At 36.5% G+C, this 16,090-nt stretch overlaps 1 protein-coding gene across 1 annotated transcript in view; it reads right to left on the reverse strand.

Annotated features, from left to right (window-relative positions):
• Window positions 1–14,772: 14,772 nt before the first annotated feature.
• LOC137407819 (uncharacterized) overlaps window positions 14,773–16,090 on the reverse strand; it is a 29,766-nt gene continuing 28,448 nt past the window's right edge. Inside the window, exon 3 of the mRNA XM_068094198.1 lies at window positions 14,773–15,116. Within this exon, the coding sequence (XP_067950299.1) occupies window positions 14,773–15,116 (344 nt within the window). The remainder of the gene's footprint in view (window positions 15,117–16,090) is intronic.

Below are 16,090 nucleotides of genomic sequence, written 5' to 3' on the forward strand. Positions count from 1 at the left end.
GCAGTTTTGCATGCTTTTCTATTTTAACCATTTTTTCTTCTTTCATAGACAATTTTTTGTATCCACTTCAGCCTGGACCCTATTCATGCAATGAAAATAGCTTTGCTGACACAATTTGCAAAACTCACAAACAATATGCATGCACCGAAATAATGACAACTGAAGTACTCTTCTACAATCCAGAAGCAAAGAAAGCATTAAACATGTGCACTTACCTATTCCATTGTACTGCTTTGATATTTTCTCAAGATTTACACATAAATAATGACTAATGAATCACCCTTCAAAGAAATTTTAGACTTTAGGGTTGGAGTCAAAGATTACTCCAATTAGTTTGTCACAAGGCAACAAATCAACTGAGTTGAATGAACGCTAATTCTACAGAGGTGCTAATATTATCTAAATAAAGCATTATATTATCATAACTCAATTAATCACAGATGGAAACATACCCAACTAGTCTATAACTATCTACAATATAAGTAGCAAAAACTTCATCAAAACATAGTTTCTCAAACCATTTGAGAAAGATCCATTCCTAAACCTACATGCATTGGCTACCGGCCAACCATTTACAGTTTTAAAGAAATTATCATGAGTACATTTTCTGTTTTACATGATAGGACAACTCGCAAAAATAGCGCTGCATGGAATTCTTAAATTAGGTAACGCCTCGATGAAAAGCCCCAAACTTTCCAAAAATAATGTTCTTCATTTTCACAACAGATACAATCAAATGTATTCATAGCTACCTTAACATTATCCAACAGTTTCATTCAACTGTACTCATAGGTACCATGACATTATCCTACTGTTTCATTCAAATATACTCATGGATATCATGACAGTATCCTGTTTCATTAAACTGCACTTGTAGGGACCATGACAATAGCTTACTCTTTCATTCATCTGTTATCATAGATAACATGAACATATCGAACTATTCCATTCAACTGTAGTCATAAACACCATGACAATATTTTACTGATACATTCAACTGTACTCATCCGTATTATGGTAATATCCTACTGTTCCGATTCAATGTACTCATAGATACCATAACAATACCCTACTGTTTTATTCAACTGTTTTTGCATGTACCATAACAATGTGCTACTGTTACATTCACTGTACTCCTCCGTACCATGACAATACCCTACATTTTATTCAATTGTCTTCATAGTTACTGTTACATTTTGATATGAATAATAACACAAGCTGTAACAAATGTGGTTTATTCACTCTCATAGTATGTAACCAGCTAACATGTAGATACTACAATTTAAGTACAAAAGTATTAATAGTTACTTGTATTAGTTATTACACAGCTATAACAAATCTGGCTTGTTTAGTCTCACGGTATGTAATGAACTGTTGCTTTAAATTTAGTATATATAACCATCATTCATGGCTGTTTAATGTCGGAGATGCAATATCTTTAGTACATCTTTTTGTAGGCTGGGAGGAATTACTACTCTGTTTCCATAGTTTAGACAACCATTACACACCGATAATGAGTTTTATAACTTCAATTATTTGATTTTGCAAGTAGCCGGAGTTGTTTCTTTTTGATGTGGCCATCCTTTTGTTGTATATCTCCTTACTGTAGAGATAACAATGCCTTTAGAAGATTTTTTGACTATTACTTTTGGATCTGTAGGGTTTATTTGAGCTCCAATAGTTTTATTGGTGTGAATCATGTATAGGTCTGCGTCGTCTTCCTTTCTGTGAAACTCAATATCTTGTCTAACAGGTAGTCAAATAAGACCATCTGCATTCCTATGTTTGTTAGCTTTTATACATTCAATTTAATTTTTGAATTGACAGAGTAAGATAGTCTATCTCGCTAATCGGTTAGCAGCAAGTGTAGAAGTTTTTTTGCTGAGTGCAAACATTAAGGTCAATGCTCTGGGGTCAGTAACAATGGTAACTTTTCTATTATAAAAAAGTGGTGACACTTCTTTAACGGAAATCTGATAGCTAGTTTTTTTTAAATCTGATCATATTTCTTTTGGGGTCAGTCAATTTTTAGAAGCAGGCATAATAGACATTTTGCTATCATCCTCATATATGGGAAATAAGGCAAATCCAATTCTTGTTTTGAGCGCACCACATACTAACTATATAGGCAGATTTGAGTTGAAATGTGTAAGAAAGGTGTCAGCAGTCACAACTTGCTTTAGCTGAAAAAAACTGTTTTCATGTTCTGCACTCCCCTTCCACTGCATAATACTTCTAGTTAGCTGATGTAATGGTTCTGTAATCGTTGGCATGTTAGGTAGGAATTTGCTGTAGAACTGTCCTGATCCAAAAAAGTAAATATACACTGTTTATTTTAGTTGGTGCCGGCATCTGTTTAACAGCATCTGCTTTTAGTTCTTTAAAAATTCCTTTTGCTGAAATGTGATGATCAAGATACTATACTAAGGTTTGAGCAAGAAAGCACTTTCCCTAATGACATCGTAAGCCATTTTTATTCAGTCTTGCAAGTAGTTGTCAACAATTCTGTAAATGACTTGTAGCATCAGTACCACTAACTAATACATCATCTAGCTATACAGCTACACCTGATAGATCGGCTGTTAATTGTTCTATCATCTTTGAAAATATCTAAATGCTGAACTGATTCCAAACGGAAGTTTCACCTGCAGTAACGTTTTTTGTTTGTTGTTTAGAGCAAGCTTTTTTCTGACTGTTTGGTCCGAGGGTTGTTTAGTTGTATGCATTAGCTAAATCAATTTTAGTGTATTCGCATCTTCCTCCCAACTTGTTCATCAGGTCCTTGGGTAGAGGTATGCGCTGTCAGTGAGTCTTTGATTGTAGATTGACTGTTTGTGAGTAGTCTTCAAATGCTCTGATTGATCTTTGATGTTGTTAGAAAGTTGTGCTTTTCTGACTGGAACTACATGCGTAGAATATTGATTAAACTGTGCTGGTTTTCAAATTCTTCTTTGAATGCCAGTTTCGTAGGTTAGATTCAACTCATTCTGAATAAAAAATGGAACAGGTCGAGGTTTTTTTAACTGGTTTTGCATCTGCTTTAAATTTTATTTCTAGCTTTGCCAGCTGTTCCCTGGTCTAATATTTTACATGACGTGGTAGTTTGTTGGTTGAGCAGGGTGTGTATTGATATTCCTAATAGTTTGATTGCTCCTCTTCCTATCATATTGCGATTTGGAACCCGGCTAACTAAAAAGCTCAAAGCAATATTGTTTCCTTTTACTGTTTTAGTATTCAGCTGACACTGTCCAATTACTTCAATAGGACGTTTTGAAGGAGACCCATAATTTGTAGGTTTTTGTAGGGGTACACGTTTTCAAAGTTTGCACCAGACTTTCTAAGTAATGAAGTTGCCACACGCTTCCGGATTTAACTCCATTTCTAGAATCTGGTTTTGTATCTCAATATTCTTTTGAAGTTGTTCTAAATGTAATCTTTAAATAGTTTAAAGCTGTCATTTTGGTGTGCAGCCCTGTGCTATAGGCTTTTTATTAGTAGTTGCTTTTCTCTTTTTTGGCAGGCAACTTCTAGATATCCTAACTTCTCGCAAAAGTTACATGTAGCAGATCGGTAAGGACATTCCATAGCAGTACCTGTAGTTTTATTGCATCTGCAACAATTGAAACTTGTCTGTCTTGTTTCTTTGTTGTTTGAAGTTCCTGTTGGTGCCTTAGTTCTATGATCTGGTTGTACCTTGTTGACATTTTGTTGCTCTCTATGAACAGTTTCCTCTGCTATCTTGGTTACATCCTCTGTTTCAATTGCAGTTTCAATAGCTCTTTTAAAAATAGCTCATTTTGATTTACTTTGAACAGTGCTTTGGAAACTGCTTCATTAAATACTCATTTCATAGTTTCATCCAATGAATCATTAATATTAGAAAGGTCACATGTTGTCACTTTCTCTCTAATTCTATTTGCTAGCTTATAAATAGTTTTCTCAGATATTTTTCATGGTACTCCATAATTTATAACGCTCGCATACAAAAAATTGTATAGGATCATAATGTTCTTTTAAGAGATTATCTATTTGATCATGATAACTTCATTCATAAGTTTTGGAGTTTCCAGTCAGCCAGCCATGTTGCTGATCCCTTTCTAGAATGCCGGTGACTGCTTAATTAAGAACACGTTAACTTAAATTTCCTCAGGTGTAAAGTGAGCTGCTACAAAAGTGTAATATCAATGCATATACGCAGTCAATAGTTTGGTGGTCAGATCATGTAGGATATTGTGTACATGTAGTTTTGGGTTTTTGTTTTTGTATGGGAGTTTATTCCCCTTTGCTTAAGGGAAGACAATCTGTTTTTTGTAGCGGCCATGTTTTTGTTCGTAGCGGCCATGTTTTGTTCGTTGCGGCCATGTTTTTTTGTTAGTTGCTCGTTGTTCCTCCATGAGACACGTTGTGTTATTATCATACTCAGAATATATTACTCTAAATAAACAAAGTTAACAGGTTATGGGCTCAGTGCTGCTGACATAAAGATGGGTGATAAGCTAGAGATTACCAAACTCACCAAAGACAACTATCCTACATGGAAATTTAAGGCTAAACACCTCTTAACTGCAAAAGGACTGTTTGGCTATGTAGATGGTTCTGATACAGCACCTGGATCTAGTGCTTCAGCAGATGACAAGAAGCAGTATCAGAGTGGCAGAGCTAAAGCACACAGTCACATTGTGCTCTCTGTAAGTGATGAACTGTTATATCTCATAACAGAGTGTGAGGATGCAAAAGACACATGGGAAAAGTTGCAATCGCACTTCGAAAGAGACAGTCTCGCAAACCGCTTGTTCCTTAAGAAGAAATATTTCAGGACAGTTATGAGTGAGAATGCGTCCATCGAGAGCCATTTAAAGGATATGAAGGAAATCACAAACAAATTAGCTGCGATAAAAGCACCAGTAAGTGAAGAGGACCAAGTTGTGACCTTATTAGGTAGCTTGCCAGAGAGTTTTGACACATTAGTTACAGCGTTAGAGGCTCATGGTGATAGACTCACTCTCGAATTCGTATCGAACGCTCTTCTTAACGAGGAACAAAAGCGGTCGGAGGAACAAAGATTACCAGCAACTGCCGGCATCTCCAGCAGCACCAGTCATAATGTTAAATCTGATGCTGCTCTATCAGTTGAAGCCAAAACTGCCGATAGCTCACAAGTCAGGGGGTGCTATATCTGTAATAACCCTAATCACTATATGAGGTTCTGTCCACAGAACAAAAGTCGCGGCCGAGGTCGTGGTGGAAGGTACAGAGGACGTGGTGGCCACACACAACACCTAGCATCAACTGCCTCAGCAGATGATGAAATAGCCTTCTTGGTACCAGAAAGCAAATCTGCTGTCAATGATGATGCTGTACAACAGCCGTGGGTTATAGACAGTGGTGCTAGCAGTCATATGTGCCAGACTAAGGATGTATTCACAGAGTACACTACGCTCGATAATCCAGAGTATGTGACGGTCGCTGATGGTTCGAAAGTTCAGGGCATCGCCAGAGGTAGTGTAAGACTTTCTGTGCGGGTAAGTCAGACTAAGCAACGCACTGTAACTCTCAAGAATGTTTTACATGTACCTGCTTTTAATGGTAATTTACTCTCAGTCAAAGCAGCCACTCAGAATGACTATGTAGTGCAGTTTGGTCGTAATCGGTGTTGGGTCAAGAATCAGAGAAGCATGGTCATTGCTAAGGGTACACTGGTAAACAAACTGTATTATCTTGATCTAGCTGATATCGATCACACTGCCAATGTAGCATCAGGTATAGATATCTGGCATAAACGGCTTGCTCATGCAGGTATCAGCACTCTAAAACGTGCTCACAACGAATCCCTCGTAGATGGCGCAGATTTATCTAGTGTAAGCTTCGATCTGTGTGGCTCATGTGTTAAGGGTAAAATGGCGAGATTGCCGTTTCAGTCTAGTGGTATCAAGTCAAAGCGAACATTAGAGTTAGTTCACACAGATGTATGCGGTGAAATGCAAACAAATTCTCTAGGTGGTAGAAAATATTTTGTCAGCTTTATTGATGATTTTTCTAGATATGCTCATGTTTACTTTCTATGTAACAAATCAGATGTGTTTAGTGCATTTCAGGATTATAAGGCTAAGGTAGAAACCCAGACCGGTAATAGGATAGCCACGTTACGTAGTGATCAAGGGGGTGAATACCTATCACACCAGTTTAGTGACTTTCTCAGAGTAAACGGTATTCAACACCAGCTGACAGCAAGATATACACCTCAGCAGAATGGGTGTGCCGAACGATATAATCGTACAGTGTGTGAGTCAGCCAGAGCAATGATTATAGAAGCTGATGTTCCTAAATCATTCTGGGCTGAAGCTATTGCTACCTCTGTATATGTGCGTAATCGTTTACCTACTGCTGCTATCCGAGATCATATCACTCCCTATGAGCGTTGGTATGGTAAGAAACCCAACATCAGTAACGCTCGTGTATTCGGTTCTCTAGCATATGCGCATATCCCCGACGAGCTGCGTCAGAAGTTAGATGTCAAAGCTGATGTTATGATGTTTGTTGGTTACAGTGAGCAGTCGAAAGCTTATAGACTGTATGATCCTGTGAGTAAGCAGGTTGTTGTACGACGTGATGTCATATGTGATGAAAGTAAGCTCGGTATCCCACAGGCCGGTAAGTCAGAACCCGATACGCTCATGTTAGACTTGTCCCCTCATGATGGAGTGAGCTTGCCTGGTGAGCTCCGACGCTCAAGTCGCGACACTAAGAGGCCAATACGGTTTGGTATCGATGAATTCTGTAATAATGCTGAGCATCATGCACCCACTGATAGTGTTTTCAGTGAGCCTTCTAGTTTTGCTGATGCGATGTCATGTCCTGAGGCTAACCACTGGGTGCGGGCGGCCAACGAAGAATACAAGTCTCTCATTGATATGAATACCTGGGATCTCATACCGTTACCACCAGGTAGACAGCCTGTTAGCTGTAAATGGGTATTCAAGCTGAAGAGTAACTCTGATGGCTCCGTAGATCGTTACAAAGCTAGGCTCGTAGCTCGTGGTTTCACACAGCAACAGGGGGTTGATTTCGATGAGACATACGCTTCTGTTGTGCACCGAACGTCACTGCGTGCACTGCTCTCATATGGCTTCAGTCGAAACATGATAATTCACCAGATGGACGTCGTCACCGCATTTCTTAACGGTGAACTAGCAGAGCACATCTATATGACACAGCCCGAGGGTTTTGTCACTCCTGGATCTGAAAACTTGGTATGCAAGTTAAAGCGTTCTCTTTACGGATTGAAGCAATCCCCCCGCTGCTGGAATCTAGTGCTCGATCAATATCTCAAATCACTAGGGTTCTCTCAGTCATCTGCTGATCAGTGTGTCTACATACGAAATGACGGTGGTCAACAAACATTGTTGGCTGTTTATGTAGATGACATTGTAATACTTAGTGATAGTGAAAAGTCTATGCATGACATCAAGTCATCGCTCAGTCAGAAATTCAAAATGAAAGACCTCGGTCCGATTCACTATGTATTAGGTATCAGTGTTGCAGTAAACGATGAGTCACTGAAGATGTACCAGCCTAACTACATCTATCAAACTTTGAGGAAGTACAAGATTTATGACTGCAACCCCGTACACACACCAATGACCATGGATGTGAAACTATGTACCGATGATGGCAGTCAGCCTGCGGACAAGTCTCTCTATCAGTCGCTCATTGGTAGTCTGCTCTATCTATTAACTGCCACTCGTCCTGATATCGCTTATGCAGTGAGTGTTCTCAGTAGATTTACAGTCGCGCCAACAGAAACCCACTTAACTGCCGCTAAAAGAGTGCTCCGGTACTTGAAGTTTACTCCAGAGCTCGGTATCAGCTACTCCAGGTCCGGTTCTAAACCAGTCGGCTATTCAGACTCAAGCTGGGCTGATGATGACACTCGTCATTCAACTTCAGGTGTTGTATTTATGTATGCAGGAGGACCAGTCCTATGGTTAAGTAAGCGACAAAGTGTTGTTGCTCTGTCGACCGCCGAGGCAGAGTATGTAGCAGCTTTTGACGCCACAAGAGAAGCTGCTTGGCTCCGACAACTATACTTGGATATAACAGGATGTGAGTGCACACCGCTTACGTTGTACATCGACAACACCTCTGCCATATGCATTGCAAATAACAGTGCGACTACGAAAAGAAGCAAACATATGGATGTCCGTTACCATTATGTGCGAGAAGAAGTCAACAGTCTGCATATAAAAACTGTACACTGTCCCACTGTAGAGATGATAGCGGACATACTCACCAAACCTGTCCCACGACCTCGATACGACGAACTCCGCTCGAAACTAGGTGTAGGTGACGGTTTGGGAAATGCTAGATTAGGATTTAGTGTTTGTGTGTGATGTTTTTACACTTTTTGGTTTTTGGTTTGTCTATTTCTTTTATAAAAAAAAACAAAAAAAAACAAAGGACCCTGTAACTAAGGGGGTGTGTAGGATATTGTGTACATGTAGTTTTGGGTTTTTGTTTTTGTATGGGAGTTTATTCCCCTTTGCTTAAGGGAAGACAATCTGTTTTTTGTAGCGGCCATGTTTTTGTTCGTAGCGGCCATGTTTTGTTCGTTGCGGCCATGTTTTTTTTGTTAGTTGCTCGTTGTTCCTCCATGAGACACGTTGTGTTATTATCATACTCAGATAATATTACTCTAAATAAACAAAGTTAACAGATCATACTATGAAAACTCGGGTAAGGTTGCTGATGGTGCTAGCTTATCTGCTGCCTTAGTTTGACCTTTCACGAGTAGTTCCAAAAGTTTTTTTTTCAGTTAAGCTTTTTGTTGCTCTTCCATCTTTTAGTTTTGAGTCGTAATTGCTTTAACAAACTTATCCACTTCCGACGACATACTGCGCTTGTATATACCAAATATGCTATATAGATCTCTGGATTACGTTCCTGTAAAGATCTAAGCTTCACTGATCAAGAGTATTCCATTCTTGTCACCAATAACCTATGTTATGTTTCTGTATGAATAATAACACATGCTAAAACTAATGCGGTTTGTTCACTCTCATAGTAAGTAATCAGCTAACATGTAGATACAACCATTTAAGTACAACAGTAATAATAGTTACTTGCATTAATAATTACACAAGCTATAACAAATCTGGTTGTTTACTCTCATAGTATGTAATGAACTGTTGCCTTCAAAAACAGTTAAGTTTATATAATCACTAGCTATGGCTATTTAATAAATAGCTGAACGAGAGCATAACTTGTATTAGATAGATAGCCCAAAGTTATCTTCACTAAAGCTTGTTTATGGCAATATATCAGGTACCATGACAATATTCTACTGTACCGACTTTTGCCTCGACTGCTCAAACTACTTTTGTAATGCTAGTAAATAGAAATAGGACAGACACTCTTGTTTCTCATCATTGTTCTTTTTGTTCGTGATTGGTGACAAGAAATTATATCGATGTAATTGGAAAATACCGCACTTTGTTATTACGTCCTGACTAAAGCCAAAAGATTTCTCAGCTGTGTGGATGTTTATCAGACTACAGCCATAAATTAGATTGTGTGACAGGCTTGGAAATCGTTAGGTTAAAATAAGGAACTTGCAGCAGATGATTTTTTTATTAGTTTAGCAGGCTGATATACAGTTTTCTGCTAAATAGTTGATCTGCAAAAAGTATCTAAAGTTTTTGATTTTTTAAGAAAAGTTTGGCCGATACCAATTCAGTTACTTAACACCCATATCGGCGACAATTCCGATATTAAAATCGGGGCAACTCTAATAGACACTGTGATTATATATTGTACTGTTACATTCAACTGTAGTCATAGGTCTCATCTTACTGTTTTGGTCAACTGTACCCATAGTTATCAATATCCTATAGTTGAGAATATCCTGTGGCTGTAATTAATAGTCAGTCAATTTCTCACTTGATAAGGAAAATAATTAGAGTTTTTGATCCAAGCAAAACATGAGACAAATTATTGAAAAAAGTGATGTTAGCAATTTTACGCTCCAATAAAAAATGGCTCCAAAAATCATGGTACCTCTACAGATGAACGTTTGACCTAACATTTGTCAAATTATATATGAAAGAGGGAGAGCACAAGACAAAGTGCAAAAGCAATCATCGTATGAACCCCTAAACTATTGCCATACATGCAAAATAATGCCAGAAAGCAAAATCTAGCTCACCCCAACATTACATATGGGCCTCTGCGCTTACAAAGGTTTATTAGGAATGAAGCTTCCATCGACTTTTTTGACAAAAGCCTGAGGCTATTGTTTGAGACGCTACCTTTTTATTGACCATGCGAAATACTTCAGTCTGAAAAGGCTGTGGCGAAAATCTTGGCTAAGACCTTAGGTCAGATTGTTTGATTATCCATGTACAGTCTGTTGGATTGTTCTAGAATCATTAGAAGTGTGAAAAAATAACACAGAGAGACAGACAAAAAGTAACTACTAGTCATAAGAATCAGAACTACAGCATAGTAACATTTATCTAATCTGACATTGTACATTAATATTACTTCAGACTACAACTGCGGAAGAATAAACATTGTGTAAACGTTAAATGCTATAAGAAATCCCTACAGAGACTTATCATCCAAAAATTTGGAAACAATTGCAGGAACATCAAGGACTCGTACTAAAATAGAGCAAAAAATTAAGGTGTCCGGTTGGCATTTTGAGAGTTTTTAAAATAGGTACTGTGGTATTGAGACAGTTATGGCAAAGTAGATACCATGGTACTGAAATGGTTATACAGAAGTACTGTACATACAATGTTATTAAAATAGATATTCAGAAGTAGAAACCATGGCATTGAGACAGTTATGGAGTGGTAAATACCATAGTATTGAAATGGTTATTCAGAAGTACATTAGATACCATGATATTGAGACAGTTATGGAGAGGTAAATAGCACAGCATTGGGAAAGTTCTACTGTGGTAAGTACTATTGTATTTAGTTATTTGGATGAAAGTACATAGATATCATGGTAATGAAATAGTTATAAGATGTAGATACTATGGTATCGGGACAGATATGCAAGAGTAGATACTATGGTGTTTTGATAGATATAAAGAACAAGATACAATGGTAGCTATACTATAGTCACTGACATTACCATTGAATTTTTTTGCACTTTTAGCATACTCAGCCATGACTCACAAAGATTGCTCATCTAACCACAAGGCTACGCAGTTCTTATACCTTTCCAACGCTCTTACCATATTCTGTATGCCCTTTTTTCAGACTACACACGCTAAATGTATACCACATAACTTTTCATTGTATCTGTATCAAACCAGACTATATTTCGGCACTACCAGCCACTGACTAATCACATTAGCATTTGAACACCTATACCCTTGTCTATTTTTTTCTCTAAATTCATATGAACTGCACAAAAACACCTCCTTAATGATTTGAAGTTTGAAAGTCACAGTGGTAAATATTGTATATGTTGAATGAAAATAACTTTCTATCCAAAGACTATGCCAGAAAAATACTACTATTCCGTGCTAAATAGTACAGCTCATTGGTATATTTTTTGATGTCGTTTGGATGCTAATATTGTATAGTTATGCAGTACAACAAAGAGTTGAGGTCAAAACACATTGTAGTAGGTAATAAAACACCAGAATATGTTTGTTCTATAAAAAGCAACAATCAGAACGCAGCTATCTGAACAAAACATGCAAATATTGTAACGAAATCTGATAGCCACCGACCTAGGTGGCTATCAGGTGCAGCGGAGTTCTACTGCTGCCAAAATTTGCGATAGCACTTTCGTTTTTATTGTTTTTTTCATGTTAAGTTTGGTTTGTGTATTAACTATGGCATACGAACTGTTTTCAATATGTAAGGCCTACTCATAAAATTATATTTTTATGCATACATAAATATGAATATAACGATAAATGTCATTGTTTGCTTGAAATACCGACTATGGTCGACACGGCCACTAATTAGCTCTTTCGGAGTTCTGGCAAAATTTATCTTTTCCGAAGTTTGTATATTTTAAGTTTAAATTTGTATATTAAATACGCCCGAATTTTTTTGTAAATCTTTAGTATTTGAACATGGTACCATAAAATACAGATATTTTACTCGTAGCAAACAGTCTTATTTATTAACCCAGATAACCAAGAGGCTAATTGGAACTGACCCGGTAGCTGTTTCAAGGACACCAAACCGGACTACATTATATTAGCATGGTCATTGGCTAGACTACATAATTTGACTGGTTAGTCAACATAGTCGATAATAACAGGGTTAAAAGAACCAGCGCAGGTAAAATATGTGAATCCAATACAATATTTCTGTTCTGAAAACATTAATCTTTATCTCCACATTTTATATAAGTATGGTTCCTTTGTGTCACTTGTTCATGAATATATCTTTGTAGCATCTGATAGATTATCGTTATATAACATATCAGTTTGCAGATTGATAGCATATTATTTGATATCAACATTGTGGTAACCTGATTTTAAAATTGATCGACACTCATAAATCCTCTTCTATTGCACTTAAATAGCTAGTTTTGGCTGTAAACTGTAGCAAATATATCAATGAGCTTTCAAGAAAAATTGGTAAATAGAAGAAAAATTTAAAAACAAGTCTTCAATTCCGAAACGAAATAAAGATTGAAAACTCAAAGAAAATTCGAAGCATGACCCTTTCGGTAATATCATTGCAGGTTAGCTGTAAGCAATAGATATCAACTGGTAGAGAAGTTTCTCAGTTTTTCAATGTATCCTTAATACGACATTTTTGACAAGTTGAAGGTAAGTTAGCAGTTTTATTGCATGCCAAAAGGTCTAATCTCGCTTCTCCGACAAAATATTGTAAACTATAGGCGACATTCGCCCGGAATAGGGCTAATCTTAACTTCCGAGAGTTCTGAGGAGCCATTTGAAAAACACACCGCCAGCCTTCAAATTGACCGCTACTATAAAAGAGGAAAGGTTGAAAAGTACAGTGTCATCCTTCAAAATGACCGCCACTACAGAGGAAGGGTTGAAAATTATACCGCCAGCCTGCATTCGAATGCCTCCTTCAAGTTGACTGCCACTATAGAGATAGGCTTGAGAAATACAGCGCCATGGTGTTCAATTAAAGGTTTTACAGTATTTTCTATCAAAAAAATATTTTGGAGTTGTTCCCTGTTGCCAATAATAATATTGCCAAACTAGTTAATGTTGCTAGCAAAAAACCTCTATGGAGAAGAAATTTGATACTTTTACCAAACAAACTTTCATTGTCATTATGATTTATCCTTTGCAAGTGTCTTCAAGTAAACTGGCTCAGTAAGAAGCTAGAATATATTTTGTTATACGGAATATATGTTGAAACTTTTATAAAACATATTTATAATAAATATAATAACTATGGTATAATTTGAAATATAAGTTTTTCAAAAAGTTTTATAGAGTTGTATTACAAAACCGTCGACATTAAAGAACACAGGCTATATATTTATAGATATTGTTTTTGCTAACACATTGTTAATTAAATAGAAACACAATGTTTTACTAGGTAGTACAAATAGTTTTATAAGGTAATAAGGAAATACACTAGTTGTTTTACATATTTACTGTATAGCAAAGGAGATTACTCTTCTTTTCGAAAGCTTTGTAAATTCTGATATCCACAGCAATGAAAACTGATACAAATGAATACAATCTTGTACAACAAAACTGTAATGACACCACCTTGTGGTAGCCTAATATATTTAAGTTTCAACCATTTCTGCTGCCTTGAAGGATTGGCGGCATGATAGAGCAGGAATGAGTCAACCTTTTTCTGTCAGGTCTAGCAGTATATTCTAATACTGAAACTTTAACAAATTTGATGATTGGTCAAAAATTCTGCACACTGAACCATCTCTATTATTCTTGGACATGAAAAACTCATGCAATGATGTCTCTAACTGACCCATCTCCAAACAGTCTATAGCTGTCAAGGTTGTTATGTACACTGTATCATGTACATTAGGTCTCTTGTTAGCGCCATATCTACCTCTTGAGCAATTGGATACTTATTACTACCAATTCGCACAATGAATATTACAATTAAAGATAATCACTTTCTGTTGCTGTTCTTACCTAACAACCATCATTAATCATTGTTTATGTAACAGCTAATGTATTGTAAAACATTCATTACTACATAATGTAATTAGGAGGCTATAGTTTAGTTTTAGGAAATTCACCAATCAGTAAGCAGCAAAATACTCAGGCAAATCTTCACATTTGCAGGCGGCAAATTTTACAACTTTAGCCTATCACAGGGCTTGACACAAAATCAGAAGCAGGGAGCTACTCAATGCTGATCCGTCATTTGAAAATACAGCGTTCGGATTGGTAAAGCCTGACTGGTACGACTGATTTTAGCTTCAGCTTCATCAGAACCTGTTGAAGCTGTTGTTGATTCATCTGCTGTTTTATTAGCTAAATTTCACACAAAAAATTGCATTTACGTTTCAACCTAAAATGTGTTTTGCAATGCATTAGCTCAGTTAAATGTATTTTTAATCGATTGATTGCTAACCAATTGTCAAAGTATTTTTTCTGTTTTGTTGTGAAGGAAAGTGGTCCGTAATTACCACTGTTACGTTGGAAGTTTATAATGAATAAAGGTCAGAAACAATAGTATTTAGGCTAGTGTGAGGGTGGACTATGAATATATTTTAAAGTAATGAAGTGATGAACGACGACAAACAAAAATGTAATATCGGCAGAGCCCAGTCAGTCTAAGTCAGTCCGTCAGAAGTCACATTGTCAGTTGTTGTTGCCTTGTTGGTCATAGTGGTTTCTGTCTGTGTAAAACTGTCCCTCATTGTAGTCGCAGTGGTCGTTTGTGTTGTCTCGTTCCACAAGTCGAGTCTAGGTCTCGTATTGGTCATATAGTCGAGTTGAATTGGTTGTGGTATGGATAAAATGTATGCTTTAAAATTATGGTTTTTTGCGTAGTCTCTGTATAGTTCCATTGGGCTGGGCTCTGCCGCTGGTGGTGAAATTGAAGATGTTGATGGAGTGGCTGTTGAAGATAGAGAATTAAATGTTTTGGTAGATGACATGAATTCTTCGATGTGACCTATCAAAGAAAATATAGTTGTGTATTGGTGCAGCTGCACTTGATTTCAACTGATTAACTCACTTGCACCCGACGAATTTACAGACAATTGGCCCCCAAATACCGCTCAATTTTCAGAAATTTTCCATAATTCAAATTACTAATACAAGAGACAGATTTGAGATAATTTACTCATTCAAGTTTCAACAGAACCAGTCAAGTCTTTTTTTTCAAATAAGCAAAAATTTTTTTTGCAGGTTTTCCTATCATTCTTTTGAATGATCAAGTTACATTCATATAAAGTACCTATACCCCATTCATGTAAATATGAGTCTAAAGGAAATTAGTTTCAAAAAAATTCCAATTTTGAAAAAATTGTTATTTGCTGAAACAAAGTTAGACTTGCACCATAAAAATTGATAAATGCACAAAGTTTGAGTAATATTATTAAATTATTACAAACAAACGAGTTATGAGTGTTATTTAAATAATTATATAAAATTAGTCATGAACACGGTTTCATGAAACTCTAATTTTGAACTTTTTGGCACGAGTATCATCATTCAAACCAATAATCACACCAAATACTCTATATAAATTGTCATAAACATGTTTCAAAAAATAAAATTATATTCAATAACTCTGTTCTTGACAGACTTTATAGACAGTTCTAAAAATCAATATAATTCTATGGTAAGTGCATGATAACTTTAGGCTGACTACGGCTTGCAGCCTAAAAGTGTATTTTTATTCGAAGATAATGATTCAAATTTACAAAATTGAAAAAATAATAAAAACTTTGAAACATCAAAATTAATGTTTTCATTGAATTTATCCGTAAGTTCTTTTAATACCCAATCATTTCCGAATCTGCATATTTATTCTATATTTAAAAAAAGTGATCGCGAACGATAAAACTTAGTCACTTTTATGATTTGCGGTTTAGGTAGATATCGGTATCGGTTTAGTATTTTGGCCATGTTTTTGCCAGAAAT

This window comes from Watersipora subatra, chromosome 11, assembly GCF_963576615.1.
Source record: "Watersipora subatra chromosome 11, tzWatSuba1.1, whole genome shotgun sequence".
Lineage (NCBI taxonomy): Eukaryota > Metazoa > Bryozoa > Gymnolaemata > Cheilostomatida > Watersiporidae > Watersipora > Watersipora subatra.